Consider the following 23,580-nt stretch of genomic DNA (forward strand, 5'->3'; position numbering starts at 1 on the left):
AGCATGGGCTGGGGAGGGGACGGGCGTCCCCAGGACTTGATGTCCCCCCTGGGACGGGGCTTGGCTGCTGCTTCTGGTAGGAAAATCGAGGCCCTGTGAGGTACCCACAGACTCCCTCTGTGTGAGCACTGAGCCTCCTTGTGAGCTTCCCGACCCTCACATCTGCGCCTGCACACAACGGGGCCGTGTTCCCGCTGGGAGGAACCCTGTTCCTGCAGCCAGCGCCGGGGCAGGCAGAACTGGAGGTCGGGGGAGGCCTGGCAGACGGTGCCGTGCATTTGGAAATCTCTGTTTGCCAGGCACTGTTAGGGGCTGGGAGCGCAGCAGCGACCGGACAGGCAGGCCCGCCCTAACGGTGCTGACGTTAGGGTGGGTGCAGTAGGCACACAAGGAAAACATTGTGTCAGATGGTGCTGAGTACACGGAGAAGCGTCAATCAGGAGGTTTAAGTAGGGTGGCATCAGGAAGGTGACAAAGTGAGCAGAGACCCAAAAGGGGTAGGGGTAGGGGACACAGGGTCCTACAATGAGAGGGTGCTTATTATATATTTGGGCTGTGATAAAGTAAAAGCCTCCCAGTGACCTAAGGGAGAGGACGGGAGGTGGGGATGTCTAATCTTAACCTTGGACTCAGCTGGGCAGTTGGCTCCTCCTTGCGGCAGGACAGGGCAGCCCTCCCTCCCCTCCCCTGATGGGCCCCTGCCAGCCCACTCTACTCGGTGGGGCTGTGCTTTGGAGCTCCAGCTGGTGGCCTGGAGGAGAGAGGGGGAGGCCTCCGGGAGGGAGCGGAGTTCACACGTAGCCCCTCCTGGGGTTGTCTTGTGACCTGGGGAGGAGAGCACTTGCTCTGACGCCGGTTCTGTAGTGGTCCATGGTCCATGGTCCTCAGCCTCCTCCCCAGCAGCCTGCTCTGCACGGTGGCTTTCAACTACGCTCATGCCTGGAATCTCTGGACCAGGTGGCAGTTGTCAGAAGAGCCAGCTCAGGTGTCAAGGCAGCTGGCGGATGGGGTTACACGCCCCCGGAGACAGGACACTCCTGGCTTATGAGCTGGCAGCTACTTGCTGCTGGCGGAGGGGCCCCCCCCAGCATTGGACCTTTACCGGAAGGAGGTGCCCAGGGAGCCAGAGTGCAGAATTGTTAGGGACACAGAACCTGCCATCAGCCAGACCTGCCTTTGCCCTTACTGTACAGATGAGATATTGAACTTCCGTGCTGCAGTTTTCCCATCAGGGAAATGGGCTCATGACCACTTACTTTCCCAGGGTTGTTGCTGGGGGCCTGTTGCCCATGCCTGGCACAGGGTAGGCTGGTTGTCTGTCATCGTCATGACCACTGTTGTGGACACAGTTCTGCCTGAGTGGCTGTGATCTTCACGTGGGCGGAAGCAGAGGTGGGCACGGCCCCTCTCAGGCTGCTGCTCAGTGATGCTTCTTTAGGGAGGGCAGGTGTAGAGGGAGGGCTGGGGAGGCTGTTGGCAGAGGCCCGGCAAACACAGCTGATGGCCCAGGGAGCCTTCCGGGCGCGGCTTGCTGCGGCTTTAACAATCAGAGAAGCCAGAGCCTGCCTGTCCTCCCAGGACCCTGGTACCATGAGGCGAGAGCTGCTCCCCCAGGCCATCCTCGAGGCTGGAGCGCAGCCCGGTGTGTGTGTGGTCGCAGTCCCAGCACTGCCCTCACCCCTGAGCCAGGCCACAATGGGTGATGTGTGTGAAAGGAGGTCACCCCCGCCCAGCCCCCAGCTCCAGCAGCTCCTGGGGCTGGTGTTGCATCAGAAGGGCCACCTTCGCTCCCATGGGGCTGCTCTCCTCACAGGAAGTCTCTGAGCAGGCTCCAAGTCTGCTCATAATACACCGAAAAGGAGCGCGTCGCCTCCTTGCCGGCAGGGGCAGTGACTGGTTCAGATGCCAGAGGTGGGAGCACACCGTCTGCTGCCATAGAGAGAAGGTGCCAGCACTGCCCCTGGGCTCCCTCTGTCCTGTCCCTTCTCCCTCCAAGTCCACGTGCTTCCTGTTAGACAGGGTGGTGACCTGGGCTCAGGTCCCAGCTGCGGGGTAAACACGCAGCTCCTTGGCCGGCCTGGGGGAAGGGCAGTGTGGGCCCTGGCTAAGGAGTTGCAGGAGACTTGGGAGAATTAGCTGGCCTGGAGGGGTGTCTGCAGGGCCCCATCCTGTCACTGCAGGCAGCTCTTCTGAGTCCATAGACACTGGTGTTCCCAGCTCAGTGTGGTGTGGGTGGACAGAGGCTGATAAGACATGCTGCCAGGTAGAGAAATAAAACATCCACAAGTAAACCTAGGGCCACTGGTATTTCTTGGGTGAGGGGGTGACAGTAAGTGCCCTGAGCCTTTGGTGAGGGAGCCATCATATCCAGGAAGCCTTCCTGGAGGAAGAGGCATTATGCTTAGGGGAACAAGGCCAGACTCCAGCAGGTGGAGATGGGATAGGACTTCCATAAAGGACGAGATTGCTGCTTGCTCAGGGCCCAGGTGGCTGCAGCAGGTGTGCTGAGCGAAACCCCTTTCTTTCCATCCCTGACGGGGCCATAGTCACATCTGCCTTTGTGGGGGTGGGAGCTGAGTCAGGACTGGCCCCCACCCGGGAGGGAGGCAGCCTGCTTGGCAGGTAGCAGGAGCTGGTTTCCTCCTGGTTTTCCATGTAGAATCTGTGTGGGCCTTGCCAGCTTGTGTCATTTCTTAGGGCTTGTCACGGGAAGGTGGGGATGACACATGTGACACATGGCTGCTCACAGAGTGTCGTGAGGGCTCAGGTTGAGACCGCCTCTCCCAGGGCAGACAGGACAGAGATATGGAGCCCTGACTGGCCACGTCCCTGGGACCAGAGGGCCTTGCCCTCCTGAGAGAGCTAAATGCATGCCAGTTTCTGAAAAGAGGGGTCTCCTGCTGCCCCAAGCCGGCTTCCGTCCTCACCTCCCAGCCCGGGGCAGCTCCTGGGGGCTTTGTGGCATCAGGTAGCAGCTGTAGTTTGAGCTTCACTGATCAAGCTGTCAGAGGTTTGTTTGCTTAGGTTGAGAAAGGGTCTGACTGGCTGAAGAGTAGGTCGTCTGTGTTGCTCTGTCCTCCGCTGCAGTGGGCTTCTAAACTTTCCTCCTCTGTTCCTTCCCAGGCCATCAGTATCAGTAAAGCCATCAACACCCAGGAGGCCCCCGTGAAGGAGAAGCATGCCCGGCGTATCCTTCGTCCCTCTGGGTCCCTGGGGGGAGGTATGGGCCTGCCCTGCGTGGTCTCTGACCAGCGGTGTGGTGGGAGTGATTTTAGGGGCAAGGTAGTACTGCAGGTGGCCACTGGGGCTCTGTGACTCAAGACTGGAGGCCCCATGAGGAATGTCCTCCTGTGGCCCTGGGTGCCTGTGGCTTCTGCCTCACTCAGCTCCTGTCTGACTGAGTCCCATCTTGGGAACATCATCTCTCATTTAGACCTTTGGGCGCAGTTCAGTTTAGGGGCACGACCTTGCCCTTTTGCTTGCCCTTGGCTGAGACCCATGGCACTTGGTGAACAGGGAGGGGCTCCGCAGCTGTGGGGTGAGCCTCTGTGTGCCCCTTGCCCTCCCCATGCCAAGCCTCTGCTTCCTGCACTTGGCCTTGACCCTGGTAGGCATCATTCTGGGCACGCACCATGAGAAGGGGGCCTTTACCTTCTGGTCCTACGCCATCGGCCTGCCGCTGCCCAGCAGCGCCATCCTCAGCTGGAAGTTCTGCCACGTCCTCCACAAGGTCCTACGCGACGGGCACCCCAATGTGAGTTGCCACTGTCCGCTGGTCCCGAGGGGGTCTCCTGTTCCAGCCACCGTGTGGCTCAGGGCAGCGGGAGGCCAGGGGAGCCCGGGCCTTCTGTCTGCTGCCACCTGAGCAGGCTGGCACCCCAGGGGAGGCAGCGCAGTGTTCCTTTGAAATGAGAGACTATCCCGCCTTGCCCGCTGCCCTCCACCCACCCCACCCCACCCTTGCCCGCAGTGTGCCAGCTAGCCTCCTGCCAGCTCTGGGCCCTTCATCCTCCCCTGTCCCCTGTCCGCATCCCCTTGTGCTGCAGGTCCTGCATGACTGCCAGCGGTACCGGAGCAACATCCGCGAGATCGGGGAGCTGTGGGTAGGTGCAGCTGGGCCGGCAGCCTCAGTCCCCCCAGACGGCACCATCCACGCACCCACCGTGGTCCTACTTGGCGTGGCGTCCCCCTGCCCTCTGGGCTGAGCCATGGCAGCACCATGTGATGGGGGTCTTTGTCCTCCCTTCTCTCAGAGCAGAATGAGGGTGATGCCTTTTGGGGTGATTGGGGGGGTAGGTGAGCCATGTGAATGGAGCAGGGCTTTGCTTGAGGCTGTCCACACATTATAGGAAGTTCCTCCAGCTCAAGACAGCGCCAGCCCCTTAGTCCCTGCCTGTCGGGAGATGTGCCGATCCCCACGTCTGGGTGTCTCAGTGGCAGTTAGAGCCCGTGCAGGGGGTGCAGACTACCGGGTCCCCCAGATCAGCTGTTTTAGAATCTGGGATCAGCAATCTGTCTCAGGAAGCTCCCCAGACGGTCTTGTCAACTGTCAAGCCTGAGACGCAAGAGCTTGTCACCTAGATCCACTCCAACGTCCTCAGGAACTGGGGCTGCCCCTGGGTGGGGGACAATGCTGAGCCTGCGGGCAGGTGGCCCCTGGGAGCTGCCCGAAGTAGGGAAGATGGTAGCCAGGTGACATGCAGAGCAGGCCCAGCTGGTGTGGCTGCTGGGGGCGTGCTGTTTGGAGGTGACAGAGGAGGCTGCTGGGAGGATGGGGACACACGCCCGTCGGAATGTGCCTCCCCAGCTGCCGCCAGCACTTTAATAAACTGTCCCAACCCTGAACTGGCCTGTTGCCCTGAACAAAGAGGTCTCTTGTCACAAGAGTTTCTTTGGCAAGATTAACAAGGAGTAAGATTAAAAAAAACAAAAACGGGGTGGGGGGGGTGAGGAGAGAGAGCTGTAGACTGGATTGGCGGAGCTGCTCGGGAGGGAAGTCAGCTGCCTCTGGCCGATTGAGCAATGTGTGTTGAGTGAATAAGTGACTGGGTGGGTGGTGGGTGAAGGAATGACAGTCAGTGTGCCACCTTGTGTCTCCCCCCACCCCAGCTTCCTGGTCTGCCCTGCATGTGCCAGGTCTTGAGAGACTCTTGGGCACGGGGCAATGAACCCTGACCTGGCTCCTTCTTCCTCAGGGGCATTTGCACGATCGGTACGGACAGCTGGTAAATGTTTACACCAAACTCTTGCTGACCAAGATCTCCTTCCACCTCAAGGTAGTTTCCTCGGGAGGGTCGTGGAGCTGGCGGGACCCTGGGCTCTTCCCTCCATGATGTCCTGGGACTTAGGAGGAGGGCGGGTTCTCTTCTATCCTGACCTTGACCCGGGGGAAACGAGGGATGCCAGGACTTCACTGAGTCAGAGCATCTTGAGGCATTTCCTGTGGGCCCTAGAGGTGGTGTTGGCCTTGCCCTGGGCCCTGGGCATCCTCGCCCTCAGCTGGATATCCTGTCCTCTGTCCTCGGCCTCTGGTCACTCGCAGCCCCTGCGCCAGTGCCCAGAGCAGATGGCGGCTCCACGGGCTGGGGCTTCTCCAGCCTCTTCCCCTCCCCTGAGTTAGAACCAGTTCTGGGCCCGAGCCCACGTGGGCTGCTGTTGAGTGGGGTGTCCTCTCCTCAGCACCCCCAGTTTCCTGCGGGTCTAGAGGTGACAGACGAGGTGTTGGAGAAGGCGGCCGGGACTGACATCAACGACATGTGAGTGGGCTGGTATCACCTCCCTTCTCCCTCAGTTTCCCTGTTTATTCCTCAGCCTTCCACACCCAGGCTCCCTTGTGGCAGTGGCTTTCTGGGGCCGGAGGTCGTGTTTCCGGATACGAGGCTACAGTGGAAGGGATGGGGTTTGTTAGGCGGCTGCGGCTGCTGTCCTAGAAGGCGTGTTGACAGACAGGGAGGGCTGTCCCACATGGGCGCGCCCCCCACTCCCGCCTAACCCTCTCCCCCCGCCCTCCCCTCCTGTAGCTTCCAGCTCACCGTGGAGATGTTTGATTACATGGACTGCGAGCTGAAGCTCTCCGAATCAGGTGAGCCACCCCATGGGGATGGGACCTGCCGCCTCTGTTAGCCAGACTGACCAGCCGTCCTTGAGTGTCCGCCCCCTTGCCAGGAATAGGTGAGAGGGCCTCCGGGTGTCCCCAGAGCACGAGGAAGAGGATGCCAGGCCCCTGGCGGGTATGGTGTCTGCTGTTCTTCCACTCAGTGAGCCCGTCCTGTCCCAGTGCAGGAGCAGGGGGCAGGGCCACCAGGAGCTGCTCTTCAGGGTCCCGACTCAGGCCCCCACCTGGGAGATGCAGCTTGGGTCACCTTGCCCGTTTTCGGCTGTAAAAGGCCTCTGAGTCATGTTGGACTTCCCAGCCCAGAAACCTGGCAGCCTTGCACAGGAAGTCTCAGGGCTCCCTCTCCCGGGGCCACACAGCTGGTTGTTTTGGGTGACAGCTTCAGAATAACTTGTGGGTGACTCACGCTTTTCATGGGAGGATGAGAAGCAAATGCCTTTTTAAGGGAAAATCAGGAATTAGAGGTGGGTCTAGATACTGAGGCTGGGAAGTCCAGTAGGCAGCTTGGAGCTGAACCTTCCTGCCCAGGAACAACCCGGGTTATGGCGAGCTGGTGTCCAGGTGTGGCTGCCAGCCTGTGTCCTGGCAGAAATGTGTCAGGTGGGAGCTGAGTCTTACGGTCCCCACCCCTGTGCTGCTCTTGGCCTCCTGGGTGGGGGCTGAGTTGGGCCAGGCCGGGGTTCCTATAAGGGAAGGTAGAGAAAGTCCACAGGCAGGTCCCCCAGTGCTAGTGACACTGATGTCTTTTTCTTTTTTTTGTGACAGAGACAGAGAGAGGGACAGATAGGAACAGACAGAAAGGGAGAGAGGTGCGAAGCATCAGTTCATCATTGCAGCACCTTAGTTGTTCATTGATTGCTTTCTCATATGTGCCTTGACTGGGGGGCTTCAGCAGAGCGAGTGACCCCTTGCTCAAGCCAGCGACCTTGGGCTCAAGCTGGTGAGCTGTGCTCAAACCAGATGAACCTGTGCTCAAGCTGGTGACCTCGGGGTTTCAAACCCCGAGACTGGGTCCTCTGTGTCCCAGTCCGACATTCTATCCATTGCGCTACTGCCTGGCCAGGCAACACTGATGTCTTGAAGCACAAAGAAGGGGCAGCCTGGTCGTGCCATAGGCCAGCGTCTCCCTGGAGGAAGGTGCAGGTATTACCCCACTGTGAGGTTGATCTTGCCTCTTGAGGTGTAACAGCCAAAGATGGGGGTGTTCTGAGCACCCCTCTGGGAGAATGGCTATGTCTTAAAAAAACCCAAATCAGAACTTTATGTGTGTTCTCATTTTTTTTTTTTCTTGTACTTTTCTGAAGCTGGAAACGGGGAGAGACAGTCAGACAGACTCCTGCATGCGCCCGACCGGGATCCACCCGGCACGCCCACCAGGGGCGAAGCTCTGCCCACCAGGGGGCGATGCTCTGCCCCTCCGGGGCGTCGCTCTGCCGAGACCAGAGCCACTCTAGCACCTGGGGCAGAGGCCAAGGAGCCATCCCCAGCGCCCGGGCCATCTTTGCTCCAATGGAGCCTTGGCTGCGGGAGGGGAAGAGAGAGACAGAGAGGAAGGAGGGGGGGAGGGGTGGAGAAGCAGATGGGCGCTTCTCCTACGTGCCCTGGCCGGGAATCGAACCTGGGACTCCTGCACGCCAGGCCGACGCTCTACCGCTGAGCCAACCGGCCAGGGCCTGTGTTCTCATTTTTTACAAGCAGAATGTACCTGACATGTATTTTTAAAATTAAGTTTTAAAAAGGTGAGGGACAGCACTTAGCTTCTTCCTTCTCATCCCTTCCCTCCTGGGCATTTTCTTGTCACCATGGAGGTTTGCAAATGGTCCCCACCCAGGCAAGGTGAGGGGAGGACCCCAGGGCTCAGGCTTGCCCCTTGGGGAGTGTCCCCTGTGTTGGTGTCCCGTGTGGGTTCCCTGGTGGCTCTCCTGTCCTGCGTGCTGCCTACTCATCGTCATCTCTGCCCCGGGGAAGTAGCCGCGGGGAGGCAGCCTCATGTTTGTCCCTTCCCCTCCCCTTTCAGAGGTCCCCAAACTTTTTACACAGGGGGCCAGTTCACTGTCCCTCAGACTGTTGGAGGGCCGCCACATACAGTGCTCCTCTCACTGACCACCAGTGAAAGAGGTGCCCCTTCCAGAAGTGCGGTGGGGGGCCGGATAAATGGCCTCGGGGCTGCATGCGGCCCGCGGGCTGTAGTTTGGGGACGCCTGCCTTAAATGGTCTGATGAAAGGCTTGTGTCAGGGTCTGGGGTTTGCAGAGTCCCAGGCCCTCCCTGTGGAGGCTCTCGGGAGAACCCTGGCCAAGCTGAGCTGGATTTTGTTTTCCTAGTTCGAGTGAGCACTGGCCCCGGGGTGGGGCAGCCACAGTACACGGGGCTCCCAGTCTAGGAGCAAGGGCCCGCTGGTGTCCGAGGACCGGGATCGAGTCCTACTGCCCGGCTAGGAGTGGGAAGGCCAGGGTGTCTGTGACAGTGCCATGAGATGATGGCCCTGGCCTGTGCTCAGCCACTGTCCACACCGCAGCTGTCACCAAGGCAGCACAGACCAGTCCCCCTGTGCCTGTGTCTCCCCACGCCCTGTGCTCACGTTCCACTTGCCTCTCGTGCAGTTTTCCGGCAGCTCAACACAGCCATCGCCGTGTCCCAGATGTCCTCGGGCCAGTGCCGCCTGGCGCCCCTCATCCAGGTCATTCAGGACTGCAGCCACCTCTACCATTACACGGTCAAGCTCCTGTTCAAGCTGCACTCCTGTGAGTCCCTGGGCCTCCCTCCACTGCCTGCAGCCTCCAAGGGCCGGCCAGGGCCCCGGGAGGGCTTGTATCGACCAGCGTGAACTGTACCAGACATGAGAAGTTGAGACATTAAAAATAGCCATGAAGAGCTCGTTATTCATTGCCATAAATAACAGGCTCATTATGGAAAACCACTGTTTTCTAAAACATACAAAGCAGCGAGCTGCCGTTCTCTGGAATGCCTGTCCTTAGAGAGGGCCTCTAGCTGTCCGTGCATTGTGTCCGCATGTGCTCAGAAAGGTCTGGTCCCCAGGCCCCACCCTGAGCACTGCTGGCCTAAGGCGTATGAGCCATTTGAACAGGACAGGCTCAAGTTTAAAGCGACTTTACAGTGCCTCTAATGCCAGGCTTTGCCGGAGTCTCGGCCTCATCATCCCCACTCACCATTTCTTCCCTCCATAGTAAGGACCCGGCTGGGTGGCCACGATCTCTCCAATCTGTGATGGTTTCCAGCATGCAGGGGAATAGACAGGGGGAAGGGAGCCGGTGAACGTGAGGTCTTGGTAGCCACAGAGCAGTGAGCAGATACCAAGTTCATTAACCTGTGCCGTCCCCAGGTCTCCCAGCTGACACCCTGCAAGGCCACAGGGACCGGTTCCACGAGCAGTTTCACAGGTGCCAGCCGGGTGGAGCTGTGGGCATGGCCATGTGGGCTGGGTGGCCCCTGGGCCCAGCTCCTCCCTGACCCCCCCCACACACACTTGTTCCGCAGCCTCAAGAACTTCTTCCGCAGAGCGTCCGACATGCTCTACTTTAAGCGCCTCATCCAGATCCCCCGACTGCCTGAGGTACCTCCCTGGGGCTGCCCACTGGGCTGCAGCTTGGTCCCCACTCGGGCTCCTGTGCCCTCTGAGGACCCAGGTGCCTGCGGGCCCCATGTAGGCTCTGGAGGTAGTGAGGGAAGGCTCCTGGGTGGCGTGGGGTGCTGAGCAGCGCCCACCCGTGGCCCTTGCAGGGACCGCCCAACTTCCTGCGGGCCTCAGCGCTGGCCGAGCACATCAAGCCAGTGGTGGTGATCCCCGTGGAGGCCCCCGAGGATGAAGAGCCGGAGAACCTCATTGAGATCAGCACAGGCCCCCCTGCCGCCGAACCTGCAGTGAGCAGCCCCCTCTTTCTGCATGGGGGTTTGGGATGACTGGGCCTCCCTCTGCTCCCTTCCTATTTTGGCCGTAGGGGGGGAGTCACTGTGTTTTGATGTGGCAGGTGGTAGCCGACCTTTTTGACCAGACGTTTGGGCCCCCCAATGGCTCCGTGAAAGACAACAGGTGAGGGCTCAGCGTGCCACCTGCGGTGTGGGGCTGGAAGTGGCCTTCACGGAGCTGTGGTCAGCAGGGGCCAGGGTAGGGGCACGGGTCTGAGACGCTTGGCTCCCAAGGGGGTGCTGATGAGACCGCCGTTCTTGTGGGGGTCTCCTGGTTTTTCTGGTTGGCTGAACCTGATTTGTGCAGGCCTCAGAAAACCCTGCCTGCCTGACCTCTGTCCCCAGGGACCTCCAGATCGAAGCCTTGAAGAGAGAGGTGGAGATGCTTCGTGCTGAGCTGGAGAAGATCAAGCTGGAGGTGAGGGACTGTGGGCGTGGGGTGGGCCTGGCTGTGTGGCTGCGCCCATCCTGCACGTGGCCAGCACGGCCCCAGCCCTGCACGCAGGCCCCACGCATGCAGGCCCGCTGACCGCCCCCACCCCATGCCTGCGCCCCATGCCCTCCCTGCCTCCCTGCCACCCCAGGCCCAGCGGTACATCGCCCAGCTGAAGGGCCAGGTGAATGCGCTGGAGGCTGAGCTGGAGGAGCAGCGGAAGCAGAAGCAGAAGGCGCTGGTGGACAACGAGCAGCTCCGCCATGAGCTAGCCCAGCTGCGGGCCGCCCAGCAGGAAGGCGAGCGGAGCCAGAGCCTACGCGAGGAGGCTGAGAGTGCGGGCCAGGCCAGCGGGAGGGCCCGGTGAAGGGGGGCGGGGCGGCTCTAGGGGCTGAGGGTCACTGCAGCCTGTCCCCTGCAGAGCGGGCCAGCGCCACGGAGGCACGCTACGCCAAGCTGAAGGAGCAGCATGGCAAGCTGGTCGCCACACACGCTGAGCTTCTCCGGAAGGTGGGCCCTGCCCGGGGCTGCGGGCGGGAGGCGGGGCCCCAGTGCTGCAGGGCCTGAGCCTGTCTGTCCACGTGCCCACTGGCTTGCAGAACGCCGACACAGCCCGGCAGCTGACGGTTAAGCAGCAGAACCAGGAGGAGGTGCAGCGGGTGAAGGAGCAGCTGGCTTTCCAGGTGGAGCAGGTGAAGCGGGAGTCTGAGATGAAGGTGCGTTCCCCGTGTGCCCGGACCTGGGCTCTGGGGTCCGCTGACGCACTGTCCCCCAGAACTACTGCCCCATGACACACTGTCCCCCTGACACACTGTCCTCTGGCACCACTGCCTGTGTCACACTGTCCCCCTGACACTGTCCTCTGGCACCACTGCCTGTGTCACACTGTCCCCCTGACACACTGTCCTCTGGCACCACTGCCTGTGTCACACTGTCCCCCTGACACACTGTCCTCTGGCACCACTGCCTGTGACACACTGTCCCCCTGACACTGTCCTCTGGCACCACTGCCTGTGTCACACTGTCCCCCTGACACTGTCCTCTGGCACCACTGCCTGTGTCACACTGTCCCCCTGACACACTGTCCTCTGGCACCACTGCCTGTGTCACACTGTCCCCCTGACACACTGTCCTCTGGCACCACTGCCTGTGACACACTGTCCCCCTGATGCACTGTCCTCCGGCACCACTACTTGTGTTGCACTGTCCCCCTGACCCACTGTGCTCTGACACACTGTCCCCCTGACGCACTGTCCCCCAGAATCACTGTTCCCCGACTCACTATCCCCCGACGCACAGTCCCTGACACACCGTCCCCCAGAACTACTGTTCCCCTGACACACTGTCCCCCAGCCCCACTGCCCCGTGATACGTTCTCCCCCAGCACTACTGCCCCATGTCACACTGTCCCCCAGAACCACTGTTCCCCTGACACACTGTCCCCTGACACAGTCCCCGACGCACTGTCCCCCTGACCCATGGTCCCTCTTCCCTGTCCCAGCTGGAGGAGCAGAGTGACCAGCTGGAGAAGGTCAGGAGAGAGCTGGAGGCCAAGGCTGGAGAGCTGGTGCACGTGCAGGAGGCCCTGAGCCGCTCGGAGCAGGTGCAGGGCTGCCTTCCGGGGGTAGCCTTGGGGTTGGGGGGACGAAAGTCTGGGTCCTCTGTCCCGTGACCTGGGCCATGCCCAGGTGCCACTGGGCTGGTTCAGAGGCCCCTCAGCAATATTAGTGTGTGAGTCTGACCCGGCCCACAGGGGACACACAGAATGGGCCCTGGCCTTCAGAAAGCTTACAGCCTAGGGTAGTGAGGACAGGGCCTGAGGAACATCTGTAGACTGGGGTGGGGTGGGGATGGGGAGGCTGGGCGGGCGGAGCCCTGCCCACTCGCCCTGTGTTCCCAGAGCGGGTCGGAGCTGAGCGCTCAGCTGGACATGCTGAGTGCGGAGAAGGAAGCCCTGAGCAGTGCGGTACAGCAGCGGGAGGCCGAGCTGCAGGCCGCCCAGGGCCTGGCGCAGGAGAAGGCTGCGGCGCTGAGCCAGGAGCAGCAGCGCCACTCCCAGGAAAGGGACGAGCTGCAGGGGCGGCTGGCTGACAAGGTAGCGGGCTCCACTGCCCTGCGGGACAGCTGGGTTGACCTAGTCATAACCTGTTGAGAGTTGGCGAGTCAGTCGGTCTTCACCTGTTCACAGGGCTAGGTGTTCATCTTGTACTTCTGGAATATTTCCAGCCCCCCAGAGAGAACCCCCTACCCAATGAGCAGTCAATCCCCTCCACCAGTCCCGGCCCTGCCCCTGCCCTGCCTCGCCCCCCACCCCAGTCCCTGCCCCAGTCCCTTGCCCCAGTTCCTGCCCCAGTCCCTGCGCCTGCAATCTGCTTTCTGTCTCTGGATCTACCTACTCGAGGCATTTCATAGAAATGCAGTCATACAGTAGGTCTGGCTTGTTCCACTCAGCGTGTTTTCAGAGGTCGCTTGTGTTTCAAAACATTCCTCTGCATGGCCCAGTACTGTACTGCTGTGTGGATGGAGCACGTGTTGTTTATCATCAGTTAATGGACACTTGGGTTGTTTCCACTCTCTGGCTATGTGTGCGGGTTCCAGTTTCTCTGCACACTCACCAACACTTGTTATTGTCTGTCCTTCTGCTTGGCCATCCTAGTGGGTTGAAGTGAGGCCTTATGGTGATTTGATATGCATTTCCCTGAGGGCTAATGACATTGAGCATTTTCTGTGTTCTTTGCCATTTGTATACCTGAGAGAAATGTCTGTTCAGATCATTTTAGCTGGGTTGTCTTTCAACTACTGAACTGTCAGCCCCACTCTGGAGGGGGACCCAATCCGTAGGGGGGGCAGGGCCTGTCCACACCCTCCCCAGCCAGGGTCTCAGCTGGGTCCTGACCGTCAGCAGTGAAGCCGCCCTGGGACGGGGTCTCCATGCTGCCTCCCCTCTCCCCCCAGGAGTCTCAGGAGCAGGGGCTGCTGCAGAGGCTCCTGGCCGAGCAGTTCGCAGTGCTCCGGCGCACGGCTGCCGAGGCCGAGCGCATCCTACGGGACGCCGTGGGCAAGCTGGACGACCCGCTGCACCTGCGCTGCACCAGCTCCCCCGGTAGGGCCCCTCCTTTCCTGTCTGCCTGGCAGGAGGGCGCCCCCACCCCAAGAGGCTCTGCCCCTGACTTCTTCTTCCTGTGCTTGCAGACTACCTGGTGAGCAGGGCCCAGGCGGCCCTGGAGGCTGTCAGCGCCCTGGAGGTGGGCCACGCCCAGTACCTGACCTCCAGGTCAGGTGAGTGTAGGGGGACAGGGCCAGGAGGCAGGGGTGTCGGCCGCTGGGTGCTGGTGCCACGGGCCCTGGCTGCCTCCTACCTTCAGGGAGGCTTCCTCTTCAGGAAGGTCCCTCTTCAGGAAGCTGAGCAGGTGCTGCCCCCATCCATGCCTCCTGGGAGTCCTGCCCTGTGGGCCTGGGGTCACAGACCTGGGTCTAGTTCCCTCTCCGCTGTTCTCTAGCTGCGTGACCTTGACCATCTCCCCTCTGAGCTCTCCTGATGTGTGGACGGGGGCACAGGTGCCCGTCTCCAGCTTGCCAGGCAGAGGAAGTGGTGCCCGCGCTAAGGCACCAGCTGGGACTCTGTGGCGGCAGCGTCAGGGTCTCCTTCCTATCCATGCCCATAGACGCCTCTGCCCTGGTGGCAGCCCTGACCCAGTTCTCCCACCTGGCTGCGGACACCATCGTCAATGGCAGTGCCACCTCCCACCTGGCTCCTACTGACCCTGCTGACCGTAAGTGGGCCCCAGCTTGTGTCCCATGGGTCCTCACAGTGGACCAGGAAAGGGTGGGCCTGTAGGCAGGTTCTGGTGTCAGACTGTGGGCGAGGGCTGTGCGAAACTTAGCCCAGGGGCCTCGGAGCGTGGCTCCCCTCACTGCCCTCTCCCCCCAGGCCTGATCGACGCCTGCAGGGAGTGTGGGTCTCGGGCACTGGAGCTTGTGGGGCAGCTGCAGGACCAGCAGACTGTGCAGAAGGCCCAGGCCGGTCTGGTGCGGACCCCCCTGCAGGGCATCCTTCAGCTGGGCCAGGTGAGGCAGCAGCCAAGGCACTGAGTGTGGCCTGGGCTCTGTGAAGGGCAGTGGAGCTGGGATGGGGCTTAGGTCCCCAACTTCTCTGCACCTTTCTCCAGTCTGGGCTGAACGGTGCTCGTGCACAGAGCCTGTAGCTGGGGGACATGGGGGCAGGGACAGAGCACCCCACCCCACCCCAGCATCCTGCAGCCCCTCCCCCTTTCCTAGGCTCCCTGTGGGATGCTGGGGGTTGAATGCACCCCGCCTGACCCCTGGATGCCCTTCTGCAGGAGCTGAGGCCCAGGAGCCTGGATGTACGGCAGGAAGAGCTCGGGGCCGTGGTGGACAAGGAGCTGGCGGCCACGTCTGCCGCCATCGAGGAGGCAGTGCGGCGGATTGAGGTGAGGCTGCTGCGGTTCCTGCAGGAGGCCAGGAGTGGGGCCTGGGGGTGGCTGCACCCACCTCTGCAGAGGTCGGGGTGGTGAGAGGGCCTTTACCCCTGCTCAGTGGCTGTTCCTGGGGGCGCCCTCCTTCCCTCCTTGCCACCCTCCCTCACTGCCTTCCTCCCAGCCCACCCACGGCTCTGTCACTGGTGCAGGACATGATGAACCAGGCCCGCCATGCCAGCTCTGGGGTGAAACTGGAGGTGAATGAGAGGTGAGCCCGCTCTGCCCCAAACCCAAGACGAGGTGGCTCCCCACGGCCTGCCCGCAGAGCTGGGGTCTCTGCCCTCCTGCCCGCTCAGCACTCCAGTGCACAGGCAGTGAGCAGCGCAGCTCCACCCCATGGGCCTGTGCTGCTGGACACCAGGGTTGTCAATGCAGGAAGATGGGTGGGGCGGCTCCCTGACCCCCGCCCCCAGCTTCCGGGGCCACACTGATCTCACCGCCTCCTCCCATCCACAGGATCCTCACCTCCTGCACAGACCTCATGAAGGTGAGCAGTGGGCTGGGACCCCGAGGGTGGTTGTGTAGCCGGGAGAGCTGCCCCAAGAGTGACCTACATTGTGGTTTTGGTAGGCGATCCGACTCCTGGTGACAGCATCCACCCACCTGCAGAAGGAAATCGTGGAGAGCGGCAGGGTGAGCTGGGCCTCCAGGGACCTTCCCCTTCCGGCAGGTCACACAGCTGCGCCAGCGAGAATAGAGTCCTGAAGGGGCGGCAACCCCAGTGCCCTCCTCTGCCCAGACCGCCCTGTGCCTAGGCCGGCCACACACTCCTCAGGGCACTAGACGCCAGAAGTGTGCCCCGACCATCGCCCCAGTGCGCATGTCTCGGAATCACAGCTGAATCCCCGCCCTACCCCCACCCCCAGCCCCCAGCCAGGGAGCCGCCTTTGTGGATGGCACAGGGATGACGGGCCCTGGGGAGCACCCATTGCTGCCCTCATCCAGGTCATTGACTGGTCTGTCTTGTCTTTCCCTCTTGTCGCCACTAGGGGGCAGCCACGCAGCAGGAATTTTATGCCAAGAACTCCCGGTGGACTGAAGGCCTCATCTCGGCCTCCAAGGCGGTTGGCTGGGGAGCCACGCAGCTGGTGTATGTCGCCCCAGGTGTGGGGCAGCAGGGAGTGTTGCGCCGGTATCTGGAAAGGGAGTGTGGGGGTCGCCTGGCTCTCCATGGGGTTGGAGACCCAGGCCCTGCCCTGCTCTGTCCCCAGGGAGTCAGCTGACAAGGTGGTGCTTCACACGGGCAAGTATGAGGAGCTCATTGTCTGCTCCCACGAGATCGCGGCTAGCACGGCCCAGCTGGTGGCAGCCTCCAAGGTGGGCCTCAGGTCCCTGTGCGCAGGCCCTTCTGCTCTGGGCTTCAGTGGGCCACACCACATGGGGCCAGGAGCCCTTAGGATGCAGGGAGCCCGGGGTGCCCCTCCTGACCCGCCTCCCACGCTCCCCCAGGTGAAGGCCAACAAGAACAGCCCCCACCTGAGCCGCCTGCAGGAGTGCTCCCGCACTGTAAATGTGATGGCCGCCAACGTGGTGGCCTCCACCAAGTCGGGCCAGGAGCAGATCGAAGACAGAGGTGGGTTTGGGGACCTGGGAGTGGCCGGGTGGGGGTGGATGGCCCACCACTAACCCCCTTCTGGCCACAGACACCATGGACTTCTCCGGGATGTCCCTCATCAAGCTGAAGAAGCAGGAGATGGAGACCCAGGTCGGTGCCCCCGTAGCCACCCAGTGTTGCTGGTGCTCCGCCAGCTTCCAGTCTGGTCCCTGTCCCGAGGCTGAGCTCTTGGAGTGGGGAGGGCTCCCAGAGGAGGGGCCGCAGATCTGCTGAGCGGTGTGCGGGCTGCAGGTGCGGGTCCTGGAGCTGGAGAAGACGCTGGAGGCGGAGCGTGTGCGGCTGGGGGAGCTGCGGAGGCAGCACTACGTGCTGGCCGGGGGCGTGGGGACGCCCAGCGAGGAGGAGCCCAGCCAGCCCGGCAGCGCCGCCCACAGCGGGCCCTCCAGGAAGCCACCCCTGGCCCAGAAGCCCAGTGTAGTCCCCAGGCAGGACCACCAGGTAGGCCCACCGGGCGCCAGACGTCAGGGCGAGGCTGGGGCGGGGCCCTGGAGGGCGCTCCCTGGCACTTGGGTCTGTGGACACGGCTGTGGGAAGGTCGGACAACGCTGCCCGGCAGGCACCAAATGGCTGCCCCAGCAGCACGAGTCTTGGCACATTGAAGGGAGCGTGCACGGGGCCTGGCCTGGGCTGGGTCACGCACTCTGGGCCATGTCCACTGAGTCCCTCACTTTAACCCCTGCAGCTGAACAGGAAGGACGACGTCTGCCCGGCTCAGCTCGTGAACTCCTAGGTCCCAGAGGGGCCAGTGGGGAGCGGGCAGGCAGCCTGGGCAGTGAGCTCCTCATACTTGCCTGACCTGGCTAAGGAGACTGAGGGGCACGGTCCCCGCACCAGGTGCCCAGGCCCGCCCCTCGGCCTGGATCGGTGTCTCCATGGGATCAGGCCGAGCGAGGCTGAGGGGCACTTCTGGATGTGAGTACTGATCGGCAGCAGGGACTGCGGAGGGCAGGCAGGGCCCTGCGGGCCTGAGGCATGATGCAGGAAATACACTGAACATGTGGTAGTCCCTATTAGGTCTATCCTTGGTGACTTTGTACTTGGCACCCTGGGAGGAGGGCCATTTGGCAGGGTCTCCCCTGCCTGTTGGACTCGGGGTCTGAGGTGAGAGGTGAACAGAAGGAATGTGGTCCGTGCTGGCTGTCGGGACTGCGTGAGATGTCTTCTGGGACACTGATTCCGTGGAGACGGGACCTCTGGCAGAGTGCTCTAGGGTGGGCTGGGGTGTCCCCTATCTCCCCGGGGCCTCAGTCTTGGGTGCTAGGGACAGCGTGGGGGCACGGCCCCCGTCTGGGAGGAGAGATGGTCCAGGCAAACACGTGGCCACAGGACCACCTTTGCTCCTGGAGTCTGTACCCGCCTGCTTCCTGTTTTCCTTCTCGTCGGGCTGCCCCTGCCCTGAGGCCCTGTTCTGGCCGCTCCCCACTGCCCACCTCCACCTCCTGCCGGGCTGCTCTCCAGCTTGGCCAGAAGAGCCACCCGCCATCCTCGGATCAAGGGAGCCTTGTGCTCCCCAGAGGAGGGCACCCTGCCCCACCCCGCCCCGCCCAGTTGGAAGCTGATGTGAGTGAACTTGCATTGCTGAGCCCCCTGCGGGAATGGCCTCGTGGATGTGGACCTGTGTGGGGAAGGACTAGCTGCTGGTCTACTAGCACCACCGCTGCAGCCCCGCATCCGCCATGCCTGGGAGCACGAGGAGCCCGCTCTTCTGCGTGGAGTTTGTGTCCCCTTGTATTGGCGTCGGGTTGGCAATAAAACACTTTGACTGTTGTCACTGTTGCCCCTGGGCTGTTTATTTATTGGGCTGGGACATGGGTGGGACTCACTTAGGTTCTGCAGGTGACAGCAGTGGAACCACAGCAGACCTCGCCTCGCTGGAGCTGCCTCTGGTTCTGCCAAGTGGTGTCTCCGTTCCGGGCAAGTCGTGGCATCCATCCACCTCAGCTCCAGCCACCCCCTCCCCGTGGCAGACCACACCTCTTGGGAAAAGGAGGGGTGGCCCCGACTCCTGGCTGGTCTGGACTCGGATGTCGGCCCACACCCTGCCTTTCTGTTTATGAGAACTTCATGGGAGTCCGGCTCCTAGAGCATGGCGGTGGCCCATGCACTGTCCTGGAGTGCACCCAACAGGGCAGGCCCCTGGAGGCTCACCTTGGCCCACTGCCCACAGACAGAGGCTGTGCTGCTCTTTGCCCGTTCCTGGTGTTTATGAGAAACCTGACTTTAAAGCTACAGGGTAAGAGACCCTCCTCGAAGCGCCAGAGTCAAGCATCTGAAACAAAGGGCCAGCAGGTGGGGCAGGGGGGGGGGGTTAGCGGGACTCCCAGTGTGTGGCCAAAGACAAGCATCCAAGCCCTGGTTTCCTGGAGGATGCATGGGGCCATGTTTCCCCCCCAGGTGACAGGGACAGGTGGGTCAGGTGTGGGAGTGCTCTGAAAACTAGTCTCCATAACTGGAGAGGGTGCCCTGCCTGTTTTTTCTCCTTGCAGAAAAATTCCAGAGCACTTTTGTGATGCCAAACATCGTGCCAGGTACCGGGAGTACAGCAGCGAACCAAACAGGGCACATCTTACGAGGTGAGTGGTGGCCACACACTGGAAACTGACATCTCTGAGGGTGGAAAGGCCCATGCGCCGCCTTACAGGACACCACTGCTCTAGGCTCATCTGACTTCTGTTTGAATCCCTGTGGTGCCTATCCCAGTCCCCTGTCTTGGGGGAAGGCAGTCTGAGTTGAAGCCTCTGCATGTAGAAAATGCAGGCCCTCACAGCACCTACTGTTGGGGGAGAGCTGGGGGTGAAATGAAATACATAGAACTGCTTAACGTAGCCTAGCACAAAAAGCACACTCCTGAAGTGTTAGCGAGACAAGTGGCAACTAGGAGATACACGTTTTTTAAAAAGAAATAAAAGTTTAATAACAGAAGGGTTTAATAGAGAAGGGTTGCTCTATCCCATTTCTACATTATATGTATTTCTTCGTAGCACTTCCACTCTCTAGAAATCATATTATTGCTTCATTCATTTACATGTTTTATTTTTGAGTTAGAGGGACAGAGAAACATCGATTTGTTGTTCCACTCATTTCTGGAGTCATTGGTTGATTCTTGTTTATGCCCTGACCGGGTATCGAACCACAACCTTTGTGTATTGGGACTGAGTTGTGCGGCCAGGGCCTCGTTTACATAGGTTTTATGTTTACCCTGCAGGAAAACAAAGTCCATGAAACTAGTTTGTTTGTTCTAATATGCCAAGCGTCTTGACAAGAATCTGATTGGTACTTATTCTATTGAATTTATTGGGGTGACACTGGTCAATAAAATAGGTTTCAGGTGTACAGTTTTATAACATCATCTCTATATGGTACTGTGTGTTCACACCAAGTCAAATCTCCTTCCATCACGATTTATGCTCCCCCTTTCCACTCCCACCCCCTTCCCTCTGGTCATCACCATGCTGTTGTCTGTGCCTGAGTTTCCCCCCCACTTAATCCCTTCCCCTTTCTCCTGCAACCCCTCTCAAAGACCCTCCCCTCTGACAGCTGTCAGTCTGTTCTCTATCTATGAGTCTGTTTTGTTATTGTGTTCATTCTAGTCCGCATATGAGACCATGTGGCACTTGTCTTTCTGCCTGGCTTATGGCACTCAGCATAATAATCTCCAGGTCCATCCATGCTGTCACAAAAGGTAAGATTTCCTTCTTTTTTACAGCCGATGTCTGTTTTTATTCCAAGGGCAACAGCTTTAGAAAAGACTTCAAAGCAGATGATTATCTCCACCTGGTGCAGCCAGGGAGCACCTGTGTGAGTTGACTACACCTGATTCCATGTCCAAATGTAGTGAGCAAGCCCTTAACTGGAGCCCCTGCATGAGAAGCCTTGGGCCAGGTACTGTACCTCTGGACCTTCTCGTGGGCACAGGGGCCCAGAGGGCAGGGGAGGGGCCGACAGCTGGTGTCCAGGCCAGCGCTGCATGGGGGCAGGCTGTGCATCTGGCTGCAGGCTTCCTACTGCCACTGGGAGGAGAGAACTAGCACAGATAAAAATTCCCTTAAAAAAAAAGAAACAAAAGCAAACTGCTTCTCAGGCAAAGCTCCCCCTTCCTCAGAGGAAAAGCACAGCTGTCCGCATGCCCTCACAGCATACCACGCTGAGAACGGCACTGTGTGGGAGCCCACGGTGGGTGAGCCTGCCTGGGGCTGCGTGGGTGCAGGGCACGTTCCTCCTGGGCAGCAGGCTGGCACCCAGCTCCGGGGCAGGGGGCACTGGAGGGCCCTCGCTCCTCACAGGGACACACCACCACTCAGCAAGTCCCCAGAACAGACTGTCAGCCACTGAAGGCTGTCACTGGAAACAAGGACGAGTGTCTGTTTCCACCAGTCAAGTCATGCAGTGGTGACAGCGACCCTATGCACAGAAGCTGGGGGGTGAGGGTGACATAGCAGCTTCGACCCCAAAGACCTGAGGACCGTGCTGCTCTCTGCCCGTTTCTGGTGTTTACCAGAACCCTGACCTCAAGCAGCAGGGTAAGAGGCTCTGCCCTAGGCGCTGGGCCCTCGGCCAGCTTCCCTGAGACCCCAGGACCCAGCATATCATGAGCAGGCTACTAAACGGTAGGGCTGCTATGAATTGTTTATTAGGAAGGGTCCTACAGCTTTACAACCACAACTCAGCCCCAGGGAGACAGCGGGCCTGGCAGCCCTCACCATGTCTGAGCCGAATGCCATGGCGTCAGGGTGGGCAGCACTGCTCCCAGGAGTCACAGAGCACGGCAGCCCCGATTGGCATGGCAGTAAATCGTCCTGTACAACTTTGTTTGCTTTAAAAACAGTTACGATACAGTAGAGTTCAAGTCCAGGAGCAGAGCTGTATGGAAACTGAGTACAAAGGTTGGTGGCCTTGCCCGTGGCCCGATCCCACTGGAACCCCGCCTTGAGTCTCATCTCAGCAGCAGCAAGCTGGAGGGGTCATCACCACCGAGCACTCGGCCTGTTGTCAGCAGGTAGGCAATGACAACCCCACCGCCCAGAAATTCAGCTCGTGTGGCACCTGTAGGTGAGAACCCGAGGGGGCAGGAAGAGTGGCACCTGTCCTCCCCACCCGCTCTCCAAGGCCCAGCCAGGGCCGGGAATACTGGCTGAGAGCCGGGTGTGGGTGGGTGGGCCCCTTCTTCCACCTGCCACACCCCGCTGGGACAGGCCCTCCCTGACTGCGGGGGTGGCAGCAGCTGGTGACAGCAGCCCCTCCCTGGCACCAGGTGAACTAAGGCACACATGGACCTGCTGATGGCAGGTGGGACCGTGTACCGCTTGCAAGACAGGAAATTGCATTCACGTCACTGCACTTCGATCTGCTCAAAACAGTACGTGCGTTTTTATAAAGTTTCCCTGAATGGTTTTGTGTCAAAAAGTTTTCTTTCCCAATATAAAACAGGAAATTTACACATATAGTAAAAATATTGGCGTATTTCTTCATAGACACCCTGGGGCCCCCTGAGGTGCAAGGGACAAGCAGGGCCGGGGATGTCAGCTGCTGTGCAAAGTCCAGCTCAGCCCGCCCGCGGGCTGGCCTCTGGTGTGGCGGTGAGGACCAGGTCGGCAGGAGGGCGGGGGCTGTGCCCACCTGGGTGCCCCCCGACTCAGTAAGCACCTTCTGGGCCGGCTCACAGGGCTGGCCCTCACTGGGCTGGGACAGGCTAGGGCCCAAGCTGTCCTAAAAGTAAAGCAGAAACGATGAACCATGCGCACTGGGTAAAGCAACGGGAGGACCAAGACTCTAAGGGGGTGGGGAGGTGTCCCCACATTCAGTTCACCAACAAGACTGAGACACCACGCGGTGTGAGCTCAGAGCCACGTGAGGTGGGGGCGTGACCCAGGGCCTACGCTGCTCCCTACCACCCTACAGTGCTGGGGTCAGAGCCGCGCCTGGGTCTCGCGGACTCCCAGGGTGGCCCAGCCGGCGGGCGGGTGGACAGGCGCAGTCTCCAGGGATGACAGGGCCTCACTGCAGGATGAAGCCCGGCTGGTGTGGCAGCCGGGGTGGGGGCCTCTGGGGCAGAGCGGGCGGGTACGGCGACACGAACTGCGCGGGGAACCCTGGCTGGGGGGACAGACCCGTGCGGGGGGGCAGAGGCGGGAACGCCGGTCCTGGGTACGGGGCGGCCGGGGCCGAGCCCACAGTGGCAGTGAATGGGGTGGCCAGGCGTCCTGCAGGCACTGGGGGCGGGATGCGACGAGGCAGGACGGCGGGGGGCCCGCTGGCATCCGGGGCGGGGTAGGGCAGGGGGGCAGCAGGCAGTGGCTCAGGCACCCGGGGCGGCGGGGCCGGGGCCTGCGGGAGTCTCTGCCCCTTCAGCACCACCTCCTGGAGCTTCTCGATCTTGACCCTCCGGATGTGGGCCAGTTTCCGCTGGCTCTGGTAGACGTCGATGAAGGAGTCCAGAGGCAGCTGTCCATCCAGGAACCTCTCTGCCATGTCCTGAAAGCAGCAAGCGTCTGGTCACAGGGCAGCTTGGCTCTTCAGGAAGAACGCCCTTCACCACCAGGGGCACCCCCGCAGCCCACTGACCCTGTGCACCTGCCCGCCCACCTGCCTGAAACGGCAAACTGGATGAGCGGCAGGCTGTGGGGAGAGCCGGCCTTGGACACAGGCCCTTGCTGGCCAGGAGAGCACAGTGCATCCAGCCTGACCCTCTCCTTACACCAGTGGAGCCAGCTGCGCCGATACCCACCCACTCAGGACAGAAACTAGCTCATGCCCACCAGGGTCTCCACCCAGGCCCCATGGTTTGTTAGACCACGCCAACCGACGTGGCCACCACCATCTGCCTCACAGCCAGGACCATTGGCCTGATGGGTCTCGTGACTCAGCTGGCCGCGCCCCATGGGTGCTGTGTCCCTGTTGACTCAGAGCAGATGTGCCTCAGCCACCTGCATCCGGGGACCCTCACTGAGGACCAGACTCCCCCTGCTCCCCCAGGCCGGGCCCTCAGCACTCAT

General features: G+C 61.0%; 2 protein-coding genes and 1 long non-coding RNA gene across 4 annotated transcripts in view; 2 read left to right on the top strand and 1 right to left on the bottom strand.

The window, feature by feature from the left end:
• Positions 1-18,355, top strand: part of HIP1R (huntingtin interacting protein 1 related) — a 29,296-nt gene extending 10,941 nt beyond the window's left edge. The window contains exons 2-32 of one of the 2 annotated variants that reach the window (XM_066371069.1): positions 3,124-3,187; positions 3,612-3,754; positions 4,047-4,103; positions 5,196-5,276; positions 5,680-5,756; positions 6,021-6,082; positions 8,718-8,858; positions 9,458-9,515; positions 9,613-9,688; positions 9,856-9,996; positions 10,104-10,165; positions 10,387-10,459; positions 10,626-10,809; positions 10,896-10,984; positions 11,074-11,190; positions 11,976-12,077; positions 12,375-12,569; positions 13,430-13,577; positions 13,667-13,753; positions 14,140-14,247; positions 14,406-14,542; positions 14,815-14,925; positions 15,123-15,181; positions 15,430-15,460; positions 15,544-15,606; positions 15,963-16,063; positions 16,185-16,290; positions 16,423-16,546; positions 16,617-16,678; positions 16,820-17,026; positions 17,271-18,355. In XM_066371069.1, the coding sequence (XP_066227166.1) occupies positions 3,124-3,187; positions 3,612-3,754; positions 4,047-4,103; positions 5,196-5,276; positions 5,680-5,756; positions 6,021-6,082; positions 8,718-8,858; positions 9,458-9,515; positions 9,613-9,688; positions 9,856-9,996; positions 10,104-10,165; positions 10,387-10,459; positions 10,626-10,809; positions 10,896-10,984; positions 11,074-11,190; positions 11,976-12,077; positions 12,375-12,569; positions 13,430-13,577; positions 13,667-13,753; positions 14,140-14,247; positions 14,406-14,542; positions 14,815-14,925; positions 15,123-15,181; positions 15,430-15,460; positions 15,544-15,606; positions 15,963-16,063; positions 16,185-16,290; positions 16,423-16,546; positions 16,617-16,678; positions 16,820-17,026; positions 17,271-17,318 (3,114 nt within the window). In that variant the 3' untranslated portion in view covers positions 17,319-18,355. Of the gene's footprint in view, positions 1-3,123; positions 3,188-3,611; positions 3,755-4,046; positions 4,104-5,195; positions 5,277-5,679; positions 5,757-6,020; positions 6,083-8,717; positions 8,859-9,457; positions 9,516-9,612; positions 9,689-9,855; positions 9,997-10,103; positions 10,166-10,386; positions 10,460-10,625; positions 10,810-10,895; positions 10,985-11,073; positions 11,191-11,975; positions 12,078-12,374; positions 12,570-13,429; positions 13,578-13,666; positions 13,754-14,139; positions 14,248-14,405; positions 14,543-14,814; positions 14,926-15,122; positions 15,182-15,429; positions 15,461-15,543; positions 15,607-15,962; positions 16,078-16,184; positions 16,291-16,422; positions 16,547-16,616; positions 16,679-16,819; positions 17,027-17,270 lie in introns of those variants that run through there. The other variant, XR_010749380.1, reaches the window with a different exon arrangement.
• A 1,166-nt stretch (positions 18,356-19,521) lies between these two features.
• Positions 19,522-21,976, top strand: LOC136395772 (uncharacterized). Its single transcript, XR_010749381.1, has 2 exons — positions 19,522-20,470; positions 20,693-21,976. It is a non-coding gene; the product is annotated as an uncharacterized lncRNA (long non-coding RNA).
• The window catches only part of VPS37B (VPS37B subunit of ESCRT-I), a 29,260-nt gene continuing 26,876 nt past the window's right edge, over positions 21,197-23,580 (bottom strand). The window contains exon 4 of the mRNA XM_066371070.1: positions 21,197-23,059. Coding sequence (XP_066227167.1) covers positions 22,583-23,059 — 477 coding nt within the window. The 3' untranslated portion in view covers positions 21,197-22,582. The remainder of the gene's footprint in view (positions 23,060-23,580) is intronic.

This window comes from Saccopteryx leptura, chromosome 2 (assembly GCF_036850995.1).
Source record: "Saccopteryx leptura isolate mSacLep1 chromosome 2, mSacLep1_pri_phased_curated, whole genome shotgun sequence".
NCBI classification, from domain to species: Eukaryota; Metazoa; Chordata; class Mammalia; order Chiroptera; family Emballonuridae; genus Saccopteryx; species Saccopteryx leptura.